The 23,757-nt window shown below is 40.7% G+C and overlaps 1 protein-coding gene across 1 annotated transcript; it reads left to right on the forward strand.

The window, feature by feature from the left end:
* The first annotated feature begins 2,718 nt into the window (after positions 1 to 2,718).
* On the forward strand, positions 2,719 to 22,686 carry zgc:163022 (putative ferric-chelate reductase 1). The gene is made up of 13 exons (XM_042400202.1): positions 2,719 to 2,905; positions 3,517 to 3,653; positions 6,934 to 7,125; positions 7,431 to 7,532; positions 7,719 to 7,863; positions 13,057 to 13,164; positions 15,491 to 15,606; positions 16,275 to 16,361; positions 18,277 to 18,368; positions 19,232 to 19,290; positions 19,400 to 19,543; positions 22,287 to 22,306; positions 22,390 to 22,686. The coding sequence occupies exons 1-13, from the start codon at positions 2,719 to 2,721 to the stop codon at positions 22,477 to 22,479; spliced, it is 1,479 nt and encodes a 492-aa protein (XP_042256136.1). The 3' UTR covers positions 22,480 to 22,686.
* Positions 22,687 to 23,757: the final 1,071 nt, after the last annotated feature.

The following is a 23,757-nucleotide window of genomic DNA, read 5'->3' on the forward strand; positions in this document are numbered from 1 at the left end:
AATCTAGACGAGCCAAGGTTGGTTTTTGTCCAACTACGATGTGAAGGTCCTCGGTTTAGAATTTCATGTGAATATAATATTAACAGTGTTTAGCAGTTCATGTAAAGGGAAAATCTCCCAGATCATTCTGACCAGATTTTTTGAGAGTAAAGCAGCAGAGCTGCACATATCAAAACTGTTCAGGAATTTCAATTTATCTCCATGGAAACACTGGAGGTCTTAAGTCCTACATCAGAACACATTTTTATCCTTTCATGGCCCAGTGCCCTCTCAGGCTTGACATGATGACAGTGAGCACATCACAGTATTTACTGTAGTGGACTCTAAGGGACATTATTCACCATAATCGCTGGTTCAAAACAAAAAGTTATGTTATGTGCTCTTTCTGTGTTGTTTTCCCTCACACTGACACACTGACAGTCGGACATGTCAGTGTCCTACTGCCCGAGCAGTGAGTAACTACGGTAATGGAGGCTGTTGAGTTTGTGACTTTTTTGATGGTTTGCGTTCAGCAGTTGGTTAGCAGTGTTAGCTGTGTGAAAAATAAACAACACACACCTTTGTGTAGTCCAAAGAGAAGCTGTTTGTCTCTCCTTTCCTGCAACTTCCACACTGATGACCCTGACGTTTGTCTGCTGGACATCTCCAGAGACATCTCTTCACGAACAATGCTGTCTCACTCAAGGTGCCCGAGTTCTGAGAATCACCTGCCTTTGCCTGGTTCGCCCAGATGGAAGCACAATTTGTGCTTTGGGAGATCATCACGGATGACACAAAATACTATTACATGGTGTCAGTCCTCGGGATGTTAACAGCAACCAGAGTGGCGAGCTTCCTCAAACACCCTCGGCAGAGGACAAATATGAAGCACTCAAGGCTCACCTGTTGAAATCCTTTAAACTGTCTGATGCTGAGTGGGCCAGCCAGCTCTTCACTCTACAAGGGCTCAGTGACAGCAAGCCGTCTGAACTTATGGACAGGATTCTGGACCTCATTGGAGAGCATAAACCGCACTTCCTCTTCCTCCAACTGTTTCTGTGACAGCTGCCATCTCATATATGCGCTGCTCTGGCTAACACCGCCATCACTGACTGCCGGGCTCTGGCCGAGGAAGCTGATAAAATCTTCCTAGCAGGATAACAACACAGCACGGCCATGTTGCCCAGGCTTTTTTGTCACTGGCTGGAGATGGTGCTGCTGCAGCAGCAGCTCCCCCACGGCAGCAAAGCATCATTGGCCTGTGTTTTTAACATGCAAAGTTTGGTCCCAAAGCCAAGTGGCGCTGTGCTCCTTGCAACTTTGTTACGATGGGAAATGCCAGGGTCATGGCCATGAGCATCGGCCGAGCAGGCAGGCTACTGTTCATCCAAGACTCCATCTCTGGATGGCGGCTCCTGTGTGACACAGGTGCACAGAGGAACACCCTGCTGGCATCAACAGTTGTCCTGACCGACAGACATGACCGCCTCATGGAAGCCGCCAACGGCAGCAGTTCGGCTGGGACTTTGTCATAGAGAAAGTAGCCGTCCCCCTCCTTAGCACAGATTGTGCCTATGGACTCCTGGTGGATGTCAAAAAACGCTGCTTGATCTATGCTACCACCTTATGTTCGTATGCATGTACACTCAGCAGTGCAGACTCCATCAGGCTGTCTTTAAAGCAGAACACATTTCCCACCTCTTGACTCTTCGAGCGGCTCAGCCAGCACGGGCTGATCGCCCACCCAGTCAAGTGCCAGTTCGGGCCACCATTGACTTCCTCGGACACCATGTCACCAAAGACAGTGCAGTCCGCCTCCCTTCAAAGGTGGAAGCCATCATGAACTTCCTGCACCCACTCACAGTCAAGGACCTGCAGGAGTTCCTCGCCATGGTGAACTTTTACCACCGCTTTATCCCCAGGGCTGCTCACCTCATGTGCCCCTCTATCATATGAACACGTTAGCCAAAATTAACAATGAAAATGACAACTTTAAGAGGTCATGAGACCGCCTCCTTGCTCACAGAGTTGCTGGGACATGGTGATGATCTGATTACATTGCTGTAATTGCCAAATGTTCGCTCCAAATATGCATGTTTGTCAAAGGCCTTTGAATATGTTGTAACTGAAACTGATAATATTGTCTTTTTAAGTATGTGCAAGTAAAAACTTTAATTACAAAAAACCCCATAGTGATATAGCAATCCTATGGAAAACAAATTATTATATAACTACACTATGGATAAAATATCTGCTCTTTAAATCAATCAATCAATCAATCAATCTTTATTTATATAGCGCCATATCACAACAGAAGTCATCTCAAGGCACTAGAAGTCATCTCAAGGCACAAATGTGACTTTGTTTTGTCATTGTCTCACTTGGAATAAACTTCACTACTCTTGGAAGCAGGAGAGGCTGTTGTCTGGCAACAGCAACAACTCATACCAGTCTTGCTGCTCTGAGGGCACACACACACACACACACACACACACACACATACACACACACAAAGATGTTCCACCTTCCAACCAGTCCCCGCCTCTCCTATTTGTGTAACTGAAAGGTATGCTGTCTACCTGTGGCCTCCTCCCAGTGCTCCATACATCCCTCCTCCCTTCCTCCCTGCTCCCAGGCATTCTTTCTACACACACACACACACACATATCTGAGCTCACTCTTTGTTTCTGTTTTTCACCAGCTGTACTTGTGAGTAGAGTGGAAACTAACTTTACTGCAATGGACCATGTTGTGTTGCTGCTGCTGTGTTTTGCTCCGGTGGTTCATTGCTACAGCTCAGGTCTAGTTACAGAGAGCTGTGCCGACCTGCGACCCTACCACAATGGGCTGAGCCCGCAGACAGGCCCAGCACCCTTCACCATCATGACGGACCGCAACAGCTACAGGCTTGGAGAGGAGATCACAGGTAAGGAACAGCATCATGAAAGCACAAAGGGGCAAATGTCCCTTTACAAACAAATGGCTTCTCTTCAAGGGTATAGGTTCAAAATTACTCAATAACATGTTTTCTCTAAACCCTCTAGTGATATCTCTCTCCCCACTCCACCCCAAAACAAGGAAAACAAAGAAATTTAGTTTGTGGTGCTCACAGCACTAAAAAAATACTTAAAAACACAACAGCAATATCTCTTCCCAGTCACAATACCCACTTTGCTTTTACTGGATAAAATTGTTGAGCATATTCTTTTATGTTATAGACAGCCAGTGGTTTGTATTCATTTTTTACTATCCTTATGGTAGTCACAAACTTGCAAAGATTTGTTCACTATGTCAGATTACAGTTGCTGTATTACTCTGATTGATTCTGAAAATCATTAGGTGGAGCCATAATTAAAAGTTTTATCTTAACTTTGGAGTTTCTGTGTGTGGATTTTAACAGTACTCTGAAATGAATAAGCATGTGGTTTATGATAACTGTTATGCTAATGTGGGTACCCAGTAATGTCTGAATTCCTTGTCAGTAGGGCTTTCTGGGCTGTGAACATTAATCTAGAATGTTTGTTTTCTTCCTCCCAGTTCAGCTTCAGGCTCCAAGCTCCAAACCATTCTTTGGTTTCCTGTTACAGGCAAGACAGGTGGGGCAGCAGTCTCCTGTGGGCTACTTCACCCAGACAGCAGCTGCTGCTCAGCTCCTCACCTGCAGTCAGAGACCTGTGAGTTTACTCCCATACAGCAGACTTTAATGTGGACAATATTCAGGCCTATAGCAGGCAACACGATAAACCATACCATATCAAACCATAGCATGCATTATATTACAGTATGTGTGTGTAGAATGTGTACATTCAGTATATGGAAAAAGTAATAATGGCTATTTTTCTGCTTTCCAAAATTCTCCTTACCCCAGCTGTTAGACATGTCAATTTGTCATGTGAATCTGTGCATGGTATATTCAGAGTGAGAAAGGGTGGGTCTCTGGAAGCAAAAAATTATCACATTTTGAAATTAAATACAAAATATTTGAAGCATAAATTCTATACATATCCTGGATCCCTAACCTCTGAAAAAGTAAACTTAGTTGTTCAAGCCAGAAATATTCTTTTATTGTATTGAAATAATGTACAACATAAAGAACAACACGCACATAACACAGCAACAGGAAAGTGGTAAAAAATAATCATGTGTACAACACCTTTAACTCCTTCCTTTGTTCCTTTGTTTGATGTCTTTGTTTGATGTTTCATGTTTGGTGTGTGTGTGTGTGTCCAGAACTCAGCTGTATCCCACAATTCAGTTTCTGCTAAGACCTCCATTCAGGTGGCATGGAGATCAGAAGCATTAAGAGACACAAAACCCATTAAATTCCAGTAAGGTTTAGTTCAACTATTCTATTCCATTCCATTCTATTCTATTAGCAATGCCATGCTCGACTGGGGCAGCAATTTGAGCCATTACTTTGCATGGTCCACATGCCTTTCGCCCTTAATTCATGTTTTTGGTGTCGCCACAGTGCATCCTTCGTGCAGAATTTCAGGACATTCTGGGTTGATGTTACAAGTCCAGCCCTGACCTTCACTAATGTCAGCACTGGTGGATCTGCCAGTCTCACTACCGAACCACAAATAAAGGCAACCACAATAAATCAACCTGCACCACCTGCTGTAAGTATTGTAATGTTTCACTTATAAGTCAGAGACAAGAGTAAAGTTTTCAAATTAACTGGTTCATCAAACCACTCAAGCAATGTCTCACAGCAACAACACTCAAACTCAACAGCTCCAGTAACACATAGACAGAGCTTAAGTACCCAGCGGGCCATCCCCCCACCCGCCCCTCTTCTCCATCAACCACACCAACTGACCTACCATGCATTCTCGTGATTGGCAGAGAGGTGGAAGATGATAGACTGGCCCTGACGAGCAATGGGGCCTTGCTCAGGGTGTGCTGAAGGGTGCTAGACACCCACTGACATTGCTCGACTGAGCAATGTCAGTGGGTCTCAAAGCAGCTGAAACAGGGGTTCAGCAGTGCAGGAGAGAGCCTGCACAAACCTCCTGTAGTATGAGGCCAGGCATAAGACGCTCTTCAGCTGCTTCTCATTGGTGGGGGTGGGCCAGTCTGCGACAGCCCACACCTTCTCCTCTATGGTCTGTGAACCCCCTCTGCAGTCACACTCAACATGCATTTGCCTTTAAAAGGTGCCAACTCTCCTGTGACCATGCACAGTCCTACCACGACAAAAAGCCCCATGCATGTGTTGTCATCTTCTTCTGGGCGAAGTGGAGCCTGGCTCCCCCGGCTGTGCTGTTGGGCTCCTCCTGTCAATATTGAGGCTTGAGAAGACAGGGTTGAAGTTGGAGTTGGGATTGGGGTTGGGGCATTCCCTGACCAAATGCCCCGGCTGACCAGATTCCCAGCAGACCTTGGGGCTTGGGCGTGGCCTGTGTGCTGTCTGTAGCGACACAGCCCTTATCAGTTCAGTCACTTCAGCCACCCATGCCGACCTCTCTTCTTCCGAGGAGCTCCCTACTGCAGCCCTCACAGCAGGTGGGCTCTCCCTTTGACAGTTCCCAGCAGTCACACTCCGCACATTCTTCCTCTCCACAGCCATTTCTAAGGCCAACTGCAAAGACTGTGGATGCAGCTGCCGCTGTACATGCAGTTCAGTGGGGCAGAGAGCTCTGACGAACTGGTCCCATGCCGACTTGCTCTGTACCCCAGGGGGCATGTGTGCAAATGCCTGCCGCGTCTGGCTCTCTATGTTGTTGGCCAACACCTGCAGTGGCTCCCCAGGTTTGTTGCGCTGATTACTCAGTTCATTACGCAGGAGCTCAGCCTTTAAACACCATCCAATTTGCTTCTGTAGAGCCCCCACTAAAGCTCCATAACTACGTCTGCCCTCCAGGCTAAGCAGCAGAAGACAGGACAGAGCATTGTCCGTGAGGCACAAAGTTACAGGGTCACTACAGTATTAATTATGATTAGAAATTAAGTATATCTGCCAAACCAAATGGTAGGCTGAGTGACCCAAAAACCAAATACAGCATTAAAAATTATTCACCACAATCTTCACAGGGTAGAAAGAAGGCAGAAGAAGTTAAGGTGAAAAAAACAATTTGATTGGATGTAGTGAAAGTTGAGAAGAAGATATATATACATACACACACACACACATATATATATATAAAAATCTCCCTCTCACCCCCCTCCCATGGGGGCGTGGTGGTGTGTCTTCCTCAAGCTCGGGTCCTCTACCAGAGGCCTGGGAGTTTGAGGGTTCTGTGCAGTATCTTAGGTGTTCCTAGGACTGCGCTCTTCTGGACAGAGACCTCAGATGTTGTACCCGGAATCTGCTGGAGCCACTCTCCCAGTTTGTGGGTCACAGCCCCCAGTGCTCCAATTACCACTGGCACCACTGTTGCCATTACTCCCATCTTTTCTAGCTCCTCTTTCAGCCCTTGGTATTTTTTATCTTCTCGTGTTCCTTCTTGATGTTGCTGTCGCTTGGGATTGCTACGTCTATCACCACTGCCTTCTTCTGTTGTTTGTGGATAAACACGATGTCCTGTTGGTTAGCCATCGCCAGCTTGTCAGTCTGGATCTGGAGGTCCCACAGAATCTTGGCTTGGTCATTCTCAACCACCTTAGGAGGTGTCTTCCATTGTGACCTTGGGACCTCCAACCCATACTCAGTGCAGATGTTCCTATACACTATGCCAGCTACTTGGTTATGGCGTTCCATGTACGCTGTTCCTGCCTGCATCTTACACCCTGCTATTATGTGCCTAAATGTCTCAGGAGCATCTTTGCACAGCCTGCACCTGGAGTCCTGTCTGGTGTGGTAGATCCCCGCCTAAGTGTACTAAGTGTCTGTTCTTGTGCTGCCATGATTAGTGCTTCTGTGCTGTCTTTCAGTCCAGCCTTTTCCAGCCACTGGTAGGATTTCTTGATATTAGTGATATCAGTGTAAACCATTTTCTTTTTCCTGTATAGAATATCTCCAATGCGAGCTGTGGTGTCACCAAGGTGTGCCTCAGTCAGCCTTCAAACTGTGACCCTGCAATCAGTGCTGACTGTTATTTCATGTCAGCCAGCATGTCTCCAAGTGATGCAGCTGTCCGCTATGAGATAACAGGTCCTTCTGATGGATACATCTCTTTTGGATTCTCAGATGATCAGAAGATGGTAATGTGAAGACAAATGCTTTATTTAATGTATGTTTGTGTGTACCTGGAGGATTTACTGTAAATTGGTCAGTGTTTCAGTTTTCAGTTCACATCCAGACCACATTATCTCAAAAATGAAAGAGCTGATTTCAATTAAGTTTCTGTGGATTTTCATATCAATATTATTTTGACTAATTGTATTTTCTTGTAGTATCAATATGAGGCAAAAATGATTTAGAATGATTTTGAGCAATATCACAATCTTGCTCAAGCAGAAATTACCATGACATGACTTTTTATATTATTACATCTGTCTGTCCTCAGGGAAATGATGACATTTACATTTGTGGAATAGGCAGTAATGGTCTGGTGTGGTTGAAGCATGCCTTTTCAACTGGAGAAAAGGCTCCACAAGTTCTTCCTCTGGTACTGAAATTTCTCTTATGCCACTGACTTATATCTAAGCTATTGGCACTGTATCTTATAATAGTATTTTGTGAGCCAGAGCATGAACTACTTATGCTCTGTCACTGCTTTTACAATGAGTGAACTGCTGAGTGATGTAACTGTGGATTCTGCTTCATGTTGAAATTATTTCTAACTGTCCATTAGGGGAATGTTTCTGATGTAACCGCATCAGTGCAGGGAATGGTGATCAGCTGTTCCTTCACATCAATGAATCCTATTTCTACTCAGAGGACCACTGGCTTTAACAGGACCTACTATCTCATGTTTGCCCATGGACCCAGCAGCAACGGTAAATACATTGTGTAATGGTGGAGAGGGAAGCTATTAATCTGTGATCAGGGATAAAGATGTTACTAACTACTAGAATGAGCGGAACACAGATACAGTATTTTCACTTTTAAGTTTAAAATTGTCCATATTAGCCTGAATTTGAATGGAGATTAATAAATAAGAGCTGTGTAGAGATTGTCTTTCAGGATTAGTACCTAAAATCATTAAACCAAACAAATCAGAATATTGCCTGATGAAGACCATTGTGTTAATAACGTGAGCTCAAGAGACAGTAAGTGTGCAGGGTTCTTTGGTTTTATTCTCAAGTCAAGAGTTTTGATCCTATGCACCTGTTACTAGGCCTTTATGATGTGCAAGAACTTTTTTGAAATTACATCCTTGAGTTTGACCTCCAAAAGAGTGGTTTAGATAATCTGGTCAAACTATTGGTTTGTTTACATCCTGCCTGATTGTCTGCTCATGTTCCTTGACCCTTCCAACTGGTTCTCATTCCCAGGGCGTCAAAGACCAACGCTTTGTCACACCCCTCGCCATCTGATACCAACACACAAGGCACCTTATAGCGTCTGTATGAGATACGCCAAGCTTTTGACTAACTCCAATGTAAACTCATAGGGGTTTATTTAAGGATATTTAATATGACATCATTTTCTTAAAACACAGAGTCTTCCTCAATTAATATCAAGCCACGTCATCCTATAAAGCACTCCGTTGTGTGGTGTGTGTCTGTGTGTGTGTGTGTATGCGTGCATCGAATCTTGTACCATGGCCATATAAACGGAATGAAGACAGGGTTATTAAACTGGACTTTACATTTTACATCCCTCATTTAATCCCTGCACTTGTCACTTTGACATTTTCCATCAAACTGGATTTTGAGTTGTCCGTTGCATTCAGCCTCCATGGTTCAATTCAATTTAATTTGAACATAATCTAACCTTAACCCAAGCATTTCAGGCCTTCCTCCAAGCCTGTAGTAATCAAGCGGATAGTTCCAGGTCTGAAAAGGGAAGCCAATACGAAAGTGCCTTAAACCTGCATTCTTTCCAATGGCCAGCAGTAAGCGACTCCACTGGTTGCAAAAAGAAATCTGATTGTATGGAAGTCTATGAGAAAATGACCCTACTTCTCATTTGATTTATTACCTCAGTAAACAGTTTTCTAATGAGTTTATGGTCGTGATCGCTACTTTCAAGTCTTCTTCAATACAGCACGATGTTCATTTTGTAAATTATGATCCCATTTGGAGTAAAATAGATGATAAAAGGGGTATGCTTTAGGGCGTGGCTACCTTGTGATTGACAAGTCACTTCCACCGCGACAACGTTGACAATGTAATGTAACCATGGCATAATCCTAGATTCATTGAATATAGGTGTAGCTGCCACTTGGGATGTGCAGAGAGCCCAGTATTTGTGTTGGTATCTATATTTTTTGAGGCAGCAAAATTATTTATATTTGTATTTGTATTCAAATAAAAGTTTAAATAGGTGTCAAAATACAGTTTTTGTTTTTATTATGCTTTTAATTTTAGGATATTAAAGTGTTAAAATAAGTGTTTATGAAAAAACTATCAAACTACAAAGGAGGTCCCCACACCAGTTCTCAAACTCCAGTCTCCCAGATCATAGATGACTGCGCTGACTACTGAACTAAAACCAAGTGCATCACAAATATGCAGACAGACCTCTACTTATTTATACACCCATAAGACAGAGACAGCACAGCATGTAACGTGTAAAGACAAACTTCAAAGGCGATTCTTGCTTTGCACTTTCCATTTATTGCCTATTTTTTACAACCTAATTTTGTTGAAAGGAGAAAGCGAACAGCAGGTTATGGAGAGTCCCTTGAGAGCACTTTCATGGTGTCAGTAGCTCAGTTTTATCTCTGAGGAACACCCCCAATGCCGGGAGTGATGTCCAAATTAGGAAATGTGCATCATGTAGCAGGTGGATGTGACTCCCATCGTTGAAACCTGTTGATAGATGTAACAGCAGAGCAGAGGACAATGACTGAGATAGTGATGTAACCAACGTGTGCACTGGTATTTAAGATGTTTTTTCTTTCTCCGCCAAAACAAATAATTTTTAAAATATTTGTACAAAATGCTTATAAAAAACCCACTATTTGTGCCGAATAATGTATTTGTATTTGGGCACACCCCTAGCTGCCACTATTTCACAGCGTGTTTTCAGTTCATGAAAGTTAATTGTAACATTTGTCAACTAAAAAAAGTCTGTTCAGCATTTGGTTGTACTAAAAGAACCTCTAAGGAATTGGCTGTTCTATTTTTCTGATAAGTACATTTAATTTTAATGGTTTTAGGCCTGTTTTTTGCTAGCGAAAATTAGCATTAGCATTAACATTATCACAGTTAACCATGGACTGTAGATGCACTGTGGTAACCAAGTTAGCGCAAGGGTCAGCTCCACCCTCGTCAAAATATGGTCACTCTTCTGGCTCCAAACATCAACGATAGCGACTCTTCTGGCTCCAAACATCAACGATAGCGACAGTCAAATCCAAGATGGTGAAAGTCAAATCACTAAAGGCTGCAAAACTATGGAGGACCACAAGGGTCCTTTCACAAAAAACTTTTAAAATAGTCGATAAGTACATCATTTAAAAATACATTAATAAATTCCTAAATAAAAAATGGAATTTCAAAATCAATTTGAAAATAGTTTTAAAAAGAGAAATAAAGAACTGAATTCGAAAACAGAATTAAGAATACAGCTTTTAATCAGACATTTAAAAGGGCAATTCCTTTCCCATTTGTATTTCCATTTTCCCACTGCTTTTCCTTTTCCTATTAGCTATTGGATTTGCTGAGTCATTTAGCATCTCCATTTAGACTTTCTGTGACACTTTTGGCCCTTGCGGTGTTGAAACAATGCAAATCAGTCTCCCCTGGAAGCCCCCCTCCCATGAGTGGCTCCTGGCTTTCATAATAAAAGCTCAGTTGAGTCTTGTCAGTACAGGCTGTCACATTATGTTGGTGGTTTGATTGACTGTAGTGATACTGCATGCCATGGTCAGAGCTGTACAACCCTGCCATGAGAGAGAGGAGGGGATGACATCTCTCCTCATCTAGTAACATTAAAAGTTAGGGTTTGTTGTGGGTTTCCTGACTCATTTTAAAATAGACAACAGAAAAAGTGAGAGAGAGGGTGAGTGAACTGAGAGCATGAGCAAACGACAGAGAGCCAGCGCTGGAAAGCTTTCTCTGAGAGAGAGAAAGTCCATGAATGACAGAACAATAACATTATTTTCTGATTGTTTCATGGCACTTACATTCTAAAGCACTAATAAACAACCATCAAACACTGAACAGGTGATTTACTTTGGAGACAGATGCTCCATTGGTGCAATTTGGACACGCAACACATTTAATATTAATAAACTTTGGATAAACAAGCAAACAGCAAGCCTCTCAGCTCCATGTCTGAGTGTAGCGAGGGCTGTTTGATATAAACACTGTCACATTACAGACTGGCAGGGCTTCTGGGCTCTGACTTGCCGAGTGAAACAAAGGCACATGCCCTGCTCAGTTAAACTGCCTGAGAGTGAAGAACGAATATACAAAGGAAAAAAACAGAGACAGAGGCAGTAAAAATAGCCTGGAGGAGTGCAGACACGTTTGATTGGCAGCAGAATCAACCAATGGAAGGCTTTTAGCTACTTCTACAGTTCAACCTCAGTTTAGTCTCACTGGTGAAGTTTCTATCTGGATTTAAACCATTTAATATATTAATTCCTTGTCATTTTAATTAATACAATTGTCAATTGATACATATATATGTGGTTGCTTCTATGGTTCAACCTCAGTTTAGTCTCTGGATTTACATCATTTAATTTATTAAATCCTTATTGTTTTAATTGATGGATGCAGTTCTTGAAAAATAATAAGAAATCCGTCTGTTCTAAACATGCACATTTTGAACAGGTACTGCACTAGTTAAAAGAAAATCTTAAAATGGGAATTGCCAGTAAGAAAAATACTTCTGGGCGGGTCCTATGGTCAGCCAATCATAAAGCTTCAAATTCTGGATTTCAGTGCATAGAAGATCAGTGGAATAACAGTGCTTTCAGATGGGCTCCATTGAACGGGCTTGTTTTGCAACCTCTACAACCTGGGTTAGAGAATTGCACATTAAATCCATAACAATGTACACTTTTTATGCAATTTCTTTCCATTGAATGGAGGATTCATGGTAGACTCATCGCATCCAATATTGACACAAGTGGAGCATGGATGTAACAATGCATTTATAATACACCCAAGAAGAAACTAGGAAACCTAACAAAGCCTCCAGCACTTTAAATCAGTTCACTTTCAGATACTGAATCATTTAGTAATAAATTATGTGATTACAGTGTAGGGTTTTGTAACGTGAAACACTCTGAGGTTCTCTGGATCCATTCGTGTCCTAGAGTATCATCATCTCCATAGCAACAGTGGCTGAGGATTATGGCTAGTGTAGAGCCTCCCGCTATCCAATACTGACAAAAAAAAAAACCACAGAATTATTTCACAGAATTGAAGGAGAAATAATTAAAACTGATGGCTATAACATTAACCTGTTGTATTGTTGAGTTATCAAGGACACTTTTGTGTTTTTGTGTTGAGAAATATTGATGATGTCTTTAAAAGAAAACATTAACATGGTGACAGTGACTAAAATACTTCCAGGCAGCATGTCCTCTGGTCCACCCACTGACTGATGCTCACAGCATCTTACAGACCCACAAGAAGGTTAATATTGGAGTTAATGGATGGCTGGAGCAGTTGCTCTGTCTAATAATGATGCGAATGGGTTTACGTTGGGGTTAGTTGAAAGCCCAGTGGGTCTCATACAGATGCTAAAGGGTGCATGATGTCACCATGTTCCCAGATTCCACCTATAACCTTTAAGTGCAATGTTATCATAACTGATACATAAACTATTACACTTAACTAACTGGAGTATTTTCCAAGTTCTGCAATGACTGACCGAAACTTCACCATCTTTGATGTAGTGTTAATATAATTTCAATTACCATGTAGAAAGTCATGTTTCAGCTTTAACAAGATGAGCAGCAGTTGTTTCTAAATGAAAAGTAAGTTGAGGTGCTAGCATCACTCTGAAGTCTATAATGAACAGGAAGTAGAGCATTCAGCTGTCTGTTTTATGCGTTTATCCTACAGGACAAATCCAGTTCCATGCAGATGCTTTCATCAGCTCTGACAAGGTAGATATTTCCAGACCTCAGCTTGTAAGAATAGGTGGATGGCCTAATATCATCAAAGCACATGGTAAGATCCCACCCAGAATGATTAGTACACTAGCACAATCTGGAAACACACAATTGTTTTTGTCCTGTTACTGCAGCATCAGAACGTAAGAATAATAATGTCACTTGGTTTATCCAACACCAGTCCGGAGCAGGATATAATCCACAATACTAATCAGTGATTTTGGTGACCCCTTAACTTTCCTTAAACACTTCAATCTATGGGGACATTGTGATGAAATTACTGAGCACAGTATGCTTCCCTGAGGATGAACTGTTTTCTTTTTTCTTTTTTTAAATGAACTTTTATGTTGACTAAAACTAGTGTATCCATTCTGTCTGACCTGAGTCAAGTGACAAAAAATGGAATTGAAACACATCTGGTGTAGTCGGGGTGTGAGTCAATAACTACCTTTATTAGACCACTTAATTTGGGTGGCTGTGTATGCACAGGCTTGTGGATGGATGTAGATGGGTGAAATATTGTCCTTTGTCTTAAGGGATAATGTATTATGGAGACGTATTGTCCTCTCAACTTTCCAAAGCCATATAGTTTTACCAAGCAAGGGCATTCATGCTATATAATGCTGAACTCTGAACTATTGTGAACACAATGTGTTATCAGCTTTCAAAGCAGTGGTCTGTAATGTAACCCACCAGCATTTAATGGACGTGCTGGTCTTGAGGTGTGGTCAGATGTATTGTTTGAGCATTGCTATCTTGAGACAGCGGAAAGTGATTGCACGATTGACCAACAAAAACCTGGTCTGAAGTCAATGGCTCAGTGTTTCACTGTATGTTAAAAGTGCATTATGAAGATATTAATATGCGACTACATAGGCTGGTACACAACATGCATACACACTGCTTGTTACACACACACGGATGCGCAGCAGCACACAAACATGCAAAAGATTACAAATAAAATGATTACAATGTGAGAGATTATTATTGTGTACATTACATTAGTCATAGTATTTATCAGAATTAGCTAATCGCAGTAATGACGAATGAAATTGTCTAATTATTTGACCAAATCATGGCAATACATAGGTGTCTGTCAAGACCCAGCAAACAGATATTGACAACAGATTAGACACAGATCTACTTTCCTGTAACATCAATACATGAAGACATGAGGAACACTTGGGGAAATAAATGAGGGGAAAACAATGATTGAACTAAAGATGGAAAGAACTATGGACAGCTCCTAGCTGCTGCAGCAGGATCAGCACCTTGGAGGGCTGATCAAGTCCTGACAGCTGTGTATGATGATTTTTTACATGATTAAAATTAATGATTTAATTTTTGAACAATATTTAACAAATATTCTGTGATTAAAGTGATCAGGTTTCTATATTTTAAGCAATTAAAATCCCGCTGATTTTATCTGTTACTCCATGACTGAAAACAATTTTTAAGAGAACCAAATCTGTAATTAAAAAATAAACCTTTTCAAAAAACAAATGAAGAGAAATTTGCAACAAATTAATGAACAGGATCTTAAACTAGTTGTCTGGGGCCATGGGAAGGTCCAGGAGCAGCAGGGGCCAGTGTGCTTGTAAAGGATCATGCACTTTCACTTCGTGCATGAGCAGATCCGTTTCCTCTGCAGAGAATCGCTCCTTCTTACTACTTGGCAAATGCACCATTATAAGAGCAATCCGCCAAGGTGCAAGTGCACTTGGCTTTTAAAGGGAATGGGAGATGACACTCTGATTGGTTTATTGCATGTTACGCCCAAAACACACCCATGATTAATTAGGAGACTAAAGACAACCCTTTAGAACCATGCGCCTGGTGCTCCAACCATTCTTTCCGTGATGAAATTAGCAAAAGTGGATTTGGACACACCATGCGCCATTCACTGTAGACCATGCGCTTATATCGTTAAGATAGGGCCTAACGGCTGTCTTCAATCATTTAGTACTCCTTATACGCAGAAATACATTTAAATTTTGGACTCATATGAATCATTATCACTATTTCATGTCATCACTGTAACAGACACACTAACACATTGCATTGACTATTTTTTTGTTCCAGAGGGGAAATTTGTGAGGGCACTAACTCTATTGAGCACAAAGTTCATATTTAGAATTAAAACAAAATGGCAGAGGGTAAATATAGTGCACTATGTAGTACATAACTAGTCATTTCAGGCACAGCTTTAGTCTCATTTTTGGTTCATGTTTGTCTGAAAGGCCAAAATAATAGAAAAGCCAGTAACCATAACCATTAGCTCACTGTCATATAATCTGTCCATGGGTAACATGCATATTGAGTCATAAAACCATACAGTCTGATCTGAGAAGAGGGAGGCATTCAAACATTTGATTGTATTTCAGGATCACTGATGCTGATAGCCTGGATGACCACGGGATCACTGGGAATGATGGTAGCCAGATATCTGAAAGAAATGGCCAAGGGACAGAACCTGTGGGGCAAAGATGTATGGTTTCTGGTGAGACTTCACAGATACAACAATATTTTACAGAGGAATTACTTTTTTATACTCTATATCCCACATTTGATCAGATTTCAGAGATGTACGAACAAAAAACATTTGGAAACCATGAAAATACAAAAGTTAAAATCAGCAACATATGAGGATACTATATATTCAGAAAGAAACCCCACACTTGGAAACGTGTGTTATATATTTCTGCAATTGTGGGGAACAAGATAATCTATTATCTGTATATTGTGAATTATGGTAGAGACCAACAAATTAAACCATCCAATAATGTCTCATACATTATTGGACAGTTTAAAGGATAATTGAGATTTTTATTGATAAAAACTACATTATGTCATGATTTTTTATTTAAGCTGAGGGGATGTCTTTGAAGTGATTACTGAGAATATTAATAACTGAAACATTTTAGATACATTGTAGGTGTGTCTAAATTAGTATCTCCGTAGGAAGTAGTGCCTTCAACCTGATTTTCACCATGGTTGGACACAACCAAAACAGGAAATAAATAAAAAAACAAATCACAATTATAGAAAAATACACTCATTTCCGATTAAAGCCAAGTCAAATGAGAAGATCTATATCAGAAAGGTCTAGGGTGTGTTTTTTCTAGAGAACATATATCTGAGAATGCTGTCTTGTTTGTGCTTCTCTAGGTCCATGTTGCAGTGATGAGTTTGACGGTAGCAGCCACAGCCATTGCCTTCATCCTCTCCTTCATATATGCAAAGGACTGGTCTGGGGTCAGTACATTAGCATTTTATGAACATTTTCCATCTATCATCATATGGACTGAAGCCTCCTGGATGTGTTGTTGAGGCTTTTTCTTTTGAAGCAGTCTGCTTCTCTGTGTCATTTTGCACTGTATTATAAGTACTGTGTATGCCATTTGATAACAATGATAGAGTTGAGATGCTTTGTTACAACAGACTTATGTTGATATTTCATAAAAAATATGTCTGTTAATGGCCAGTTCTCGCTCTGGGCTACAAACTGATTTGAATGATGTTATGGAAATTTTTGCATCGTTGCTCAAAAAACACACAGAGTCATAAAGAAAGCATTAAACATTGCTAATTGTTGAAGCAGTTGTAGACACTGTAAAATACATTACATAATCAATAACAATTATACAAATGTAATGTATGTATATTTGTTGACAGCTCCATAGCACACATTCAAGCCAAATACAGAAATACAATTATCTTGTATTTTTAGAGAGAAAGCATGTTGTTCAGCTGGCCCTTTCTCCAAAGTCAGCCCTTTCTCTAAAGATTGAACACAAACCAGACAGCTTTATACCTCTCCAGAAGCAAGGTTAAAAACAGTCAGGTCCCTAAAAGGACAAATCCACAAACTGTTATGTCTTCTTACGAACAAGTATGGTCATACGATGATCTTACAGAGAACTCATGGTTGGTCAATAATGTCCTTCCAATGTAGCTCCTCCAGGTTCCTCATGATCCACACAGTTTCTAAGGCAATAGGCTTAAGTTGAAGATATCTGTAGCTAATCCCAGAGGTCAGTAAACAACCCTAAGATAGAAACAAGTTCAAGGGTTCAACTAGATTTCTTCACAAAATGCCACAATGACACAGTAGCATAACTATCACACTGAATTGAAACCAAACAACACTGTCCCCTAAGGTTTGTCAGATCACCAAATTAAAGAGACAGAAATCTACATAGCTATGATTTGTCTTCCCACAGGCTCAGACAAAAGTACAACAACATAAATTAACTGTTAGACAGAAGCTGAATAACTTGCATACAGTCAACTTAAAGATAGACACAGCAGCTTGATATGTAGAGCAGGCATTGAATGACAGACTATCATTGACCCCTTAGTTTGAAAACATTTGTAAAATATATAATATATACAAGAAATACATCAAATGATATCCACTATTTGAATCGCCATTACAATGAAAATTATGTAAAAATTTGACTGCAAATGAGATTCAAAGTATACAGCCTTATTTCATACTAACATGATGGTAATTTATGGGATTACTTCCTTCATATTTTTCAATGGACTAATGGGATTATACTGTAATGTAAAATGCACATCATGTTTTGGCTAGGTAATTACATTATTGCATTATTTTATAATGTAAAGCAGTCCATTACAACACCACCAAGTGCAATGTTAAGGAATAGTTCAATATGTTGGGAAGTACATTTATTCGCCTTGATCCTGATAGTGAGATGAGAGGATGGACATCAATCACATGTTTGTGTATTAAATACAGAGCTGGAGTCAGGACGTGGTTAGCCTAGCTTAGCATAAAGACTGAAAGCAGTGGGAAACAGCTAGCCTGGCTCTGTCCAAAGTTCAAAAAACTACCAACAAAATAATGACAAATAAATTAAAACACTGAATACATTTTACTAAATTAGTAAAATGTTCCACTTGGCAACATTCTCAGAGCAGTTTTTATATTGACATATTGATTGGCATATTGATTGTCGAATAATACACTTTAATCAAAGTATCACCCTTACTTTGCCTAAAATATACCTGAAATGCTGTCCTCAAATAAGTTTTTATCTGGTTAAAGGGAAAATGGAAAAATTAAGTATGAACAATGTAAACACTTCCCCAGTGTGACAGGTGTATGTCAGTGAATGTCTTTGTTGCTGTGTGCTTTTTTCAGGGTGCCCATCCTGTTTTAGGCTGCCTGGTTATGATCCTGTCTTTCCTCCAGCCCATATTGGCTCTGCTGCGCTGTGGCCCACAACATACATTGTAAGTACCCTGCTGTGTGTGTGATTTAACAAGTCCCCAAAACTAATGACAAAATAGTTGATTCATCAGTGAAATCCAAAACAACACTTCTGCTGACTTGGCGTCTCTATCAGTTGGACATACCAGCCTACTTGGTTAAAACAAAGATTGTGGCCATGGTTGAAGAAAGATCAGCTTCGAGGTTAAAGAAGCCAAAACTATCTGTTTGGTGGGCGACAAGGGACTAAGCACTGAGAGAATCACAATCAAAAGAGGCTGCTTGTCAGGAAATCTTAACCGAAAGGTCTCTTACCATCTTTTTCTGGAGGTTTTAACTGCATTTCACAGTCTTGAGCCGATGGATATCATTACCCAGATAGCATATGGAAGTGGGCCACTTAAGGCAATGATGCGGCACTTCTGGCCTTCTTCTGGCCCAGACAAAATGGATGTGAGCCTGAAATGGCCCAGATGTAAAATAGCAAATATGGCCCATATATCCCAAATCAAATGTGAGCCTTTTTTGGTAAAGATGCAGTGGTCTTGGTGGATGTGGGCTGGTTCTGGTTTATCTGGTTTGTTCTTGGTTGACATATGGCATTGCTATGGCTTACTTGTGGCCCATATCTGGGAAACAGGTGCGGACCACCCAAGTGCCATCATTCCATGCAGTATGTGGGATGAAAGTGTTGGGTGTGGGCCGGATCTGGGCATCAGCAATTTTGCTATCTGGATAGCCAATGGAGTTTGCTCAGTTGTCATGGAGATGGCTCATTTTCATCTGGGGTTTCTTCTCTGTTTTGTCAGGTACAAGAAGTGGGTAATGATAACAGTTAAAACCATGACAGCTGATAATTTAATATTTTCCCTCTTTTCTTTGACAGGAGGTTTCTGTTCAACTGGACTCATGCTTTGAATGCAGTGGCAATAAAGATTTTAGCTGGTAAGGGCCTAAATGTATCTTTCTCCAGAGCACTCTTAATAAAAGATGTTTAGTAATTCCACAAGAGACTGTGCTTGTCTTGAAAAGGCTCTTGTGTGCTGTTACATAGTGGCGGCCATATGCACAGGACTGACGTTGATTGATAGCACTCTGGGCCAATGGCTGATAAAAGTGATGGGTGGTTTTGTTGGCTGGGAAGCTGTCTTCTATATCCTGTTGGAGGTCCACTTAAAATGGAAGATTAAGAGAACAGGTAAATACACTTTTTAATTCTGATAAAATCACTGTGAAGTGAATCTTAATGTGTGCTTGTTTGCAGCTGAGAGGAAGGCAGAATAATACAACCTGAATTGAAGTGGTGGTGTGCATTCAATATATTGTAACCTCTGTGAGCCTCATTAGGAGTGTTGGATTGACTTCTTTCTTTCAACTCATCATTTTATGAATGTTGAATGTAATGAATGAATGTTAAGAAAACTGTTAGTGGTGTGTCATTTGCTAGTGTCATGTGAAACAACAATGACAATGTACATGTGAATTACTGTCAGGATCTTGGTTAAGTTGTACTAGGCCTGTACTGAAAGAGCATTCATGCTCAGTGAACCTATCCTGTAAATCTTGAGGCAGACCCAACCCCAGAAAACCTAAAGAATGTGACCTAAACTGAATTAAGGTCAAGTCATCAGCTGTAGTTTGTTTGCTGTGGTCCAAATCAGTGGATGAGTTATTAACTTATTACGATTTCTGTATTCACATCTGCCCAAATAAATTGTACCAAGGGGGAAAACAAACCAGAGTCTGATTCAAGTTGAGATTCAGATCTGTGTCATGCTTGAAAAATGCCCTGATACAGTTCTGGGTTGATTTCAGTGCATTACAGGTCTCAGGAGCCAACAGGACATGAGAGAAACCAGAACAGTTTAATGTGCACTCCATGCTGCATCTTTGTAGAACCTGTACTGTACCTGTTCCTTAAAGAGGACTGCGTTTTAGAGACAGTCACTACTTCCTACTACAGAGGAAACCGCTTGTAGTGATCATGTCTGTCCAGTCACATTGATCACTATAAGTGGATAATTATTATAACCATTTTTGTTTTTTTTCTTAATTTCTCATGCAGATTACCATCTAATTGACACTTGTATATTTATTACATGAATATAATGTAATGAAATGGGCAGCTCTGCTATTTACTGAATTTTATTGACTGTTTGAAAGTACAGAAGAGCTGTTTCAAACACTTGTTTCACAGCTGCATCTCGTTGGCTCATTTTTGGCAGATTGTCATAAGTTTCAAGGAGACTATGTTTTTCATTGAGAGAAAATGACTTCTTTTTCCCATCATGATTTCAATGTGCACGCAGCACCAGCTTCAGGTAACCAGCCTGAAGCAGATGGTTTGTGCATTGTGCATTAGGCTGTGGGGGTGGGCGCCACTGGGCGCTAGCAGTGAGAAAGTTGAACTAGAATCACCTCTTGGAGAAACGCAACCTGTAACCCTGCCATGAGGGAAGATTAAAACATTACTAGGACGTTTGATAATGTTAAAAGTAAAGTAGATTTTGCTGAAGGCTTCCTGACTCATTTTTAAAAAGGAGAGAGAGAGAAAGAGAGAGAGAAGCAGTGGTTCAGCAAGCTAGAGAGTGGATGAGGAGAGCGAGCAGTGGTAACGAGAAAGCTGGTGAATGAGAGGAATAAAACATTATTTTCTGATTGTTTCATGGCGGTTTAAAATAAACACACCCACACCCCACAACGCCTGATAATGGTACTGCAGCTGCTAAATGCACATCATATGTGCTCAATATCCTTAAGTTGGTCTTAAATGCAGACAAAACCAAATTTATGTTTTTCTCCAGAGCCAAAAATATTAATATGGATAACCTCATCATCATCACTAAAAGAGGCACCAATATTAAAAGAGTCATGGTACACAAATACCTTGACATTTGGATTGATGAGAAGATATCCTTCAATAAATCATGTATCAAATTTAGTGAGTAAATTAATGTAAAAGATAGGCTTTTTCTTTAGGAATAAATCCTGCTTCTCGTTACATTGTAGAAAACTCTTGTTGAGGCAATTTTTTATCAGTTTAAGACTATGGTGACATCTTGTACAGGCATGCTTTGGCTGCGACTTTAAGCCGTTTGATGCTGTCTACCCTTCTGCACTCAGGTTCATTACTGGTGATGCTTATATAACATTTATCATTGCATCCTGTACAAAAGTCTGGGTGGTCCTTTCTCTCTGAGAGGTGGGATTTGCATATGTATTTGTTTATTTGCAAGGCCCTTATTAGAAAGCTGCCTTCTTATATTACTTCCATGCTAGTTTGGTCCACTGGACAACATTACACTAGGACTAAAGACTGGCTCATGTTCCATGCCCCACATGTCAATACAGAGTTTGGAAGAGCTGCTTTTGGCTTCTTTGCACCATCCAATACACACACTACAAAAGCACTACAAAGCACTATAAAAATTAATTCATTGATTCATTCACTCTTGGTCATTTTAATTCCACAATCTCAAACGTTTTAACTTCTTTTAACCTGTTTTAATTGATTTTGTTGTTACTTTATTTATTAATTATATTTATATGTTTGTTTTAATTGACTGTCTTTTCTCTTGCTTGACGTCATTGTAAATGAAGGCTTCGCCCTCAATGATTTTCGAGTTTAAATAAAAATGAATAAAAACGAAAACTGTTCTACAGGCAGAAACATGAAACTGCTGTAAAGTGAAGGTTTTCAGTGACATCTAGTCCAGAACTGGATTGACTAATAGAAGCAAGAGCTCCACAAGTGAAACCAACTGGAGCAAATCTAGTCAGGTCCCACTTTGTTAGAGTCAGTTTGTTTTTTGGGTCCAATTGCTGTTGGATCTGTTAGCGTTCAACAGAACTAAATGTAAAAACTTTTATGTGGAAAACAATGTTTTATTGTTTAAGTATCCTGCAGGGACTTAATCTTTTCTCTTTTCTTTGGATTACAGATACTTTGGAATCTACTATGGTAAGACAAAACATGCTTAAAAGTAAATAAATAAACAATAACATCTGACTTCTAATGTAAACTGTGTTGTTTTGTCACCATAGAAATCAGTTGATGTCCTGCTGATGATTATATTCTTCATGGGAAATCTGGCCTTTTTGGTGGCATTGTTGGTTGGAATTGGAATGTCATAAGAAGAGCCATGATGTTGCAGGAAGTTTGCCAAAAATAACACTACTGAGAGGTGGGAGGAGCCTATGTCTATGTTGAAGCTGGAGACTGATTTTGATACTGATAGGCCGACAGTGGTAAATGAGAGACCAGTGGTGGTGCCCCATGTTTGGCGTAAGATATGTTTGGGCAGCGAGAGAAAGCTTAAAAGCGGGTAAATAGGTCACACTCATGCAGGGCCGTGCACACACAACCTGAAATAGATCTAAATCTATACTTCTACACACAGGAAGTAAAAGTTCATCAGGTTGACCTTTGAGTACTGTTCACCAATAAACTCAGACTCTTTGTCAGAGTGGAAACCCCTCAGAGAATAAGGAGGAGAAGAGAGGAGAGGAGGACAGGAGGAAACAAGAGATAAGGAGTAAGGATGTCAGGCCCTCTACCTCTGCCTAGCTGTGTGTGTGCGTGTGTGTGCGTGCATGCTTGATTGCAAGAGTGGAGTCAGATGTGTGGAGTTAGGCCACCAGCTACCAGTCACCATGATCATCCTGCTGTGCTTCAAATACCCAGTTCCTACCTCAACACTCCACCAGATCATAGACTCAGTTACACTCATTCCCTGGCCTGACTCCTGCCTCCATCCCTCTCCCATTCTGCCTAGAACCCGCTCACCTCCGTTCTCACAAGCTCTGTGGACTCACTCTGCCCTGCTTCACTCTGCCAATTCCCCTGCCTTGCCTTGCTCAGCTTCCTGCTCCTGTCTTTGCCTCAGATTGCAGCTGCAAGCCTCAACTTCTCCCTGGTTCCTCCTCGCCCAGCCTCTGCTTCCCCCTGGACACAAAGACTCTGCTGCTCCATTTTTACTGTTTTACGTCAGACTAGCTTGTTATTAAGTTTAATGGTGGGCTATTGCCTAAGTTAGGCTGGCTGCTGTATTTTGATGTTTATGATATTGATGTTTAGATATTGAGATGTGGATCACACTGCTCCGCAGGGCGCTTGATATGTGTGCATTAAAGGTCCAGTGTGTAGTATTTGGTGGCGTCTAACAGAACAGACTTGGTAAAAATTTGATATAATATTCATTAGTATGTCTTAATTAGTGAAAATAATAATTGTTGTGTTTTCGTTTCGTTTCATACTTATTATTTAGGAAAATCACAGGAGCGTAAATCGTCGTCGTCAAAGAAACAAAAAACGAAGAAGCTAAACAAAATCAGGACAAGCAGCGGCATAAAATGAGGATAAACATTGGTGTTGCCTTTCCCAGATGGAAATCCCTGTTGAGAGAGAAATGT

This window comes from Thunnus maccoyii, chromosome 21, assembly GCF_910596095.1.
Source record: "Thunnus maccoyii chromosome 21, fThuMac1.1, whole genome shotgun sequence".
Classification (NCBI taxonomy): domain Eukaryota; kingdom Metazoa; phylum Chordata; class Actinopteri; order Scombriformes; family Scombridae; genus Thunnus; species Thunnus maccoyii.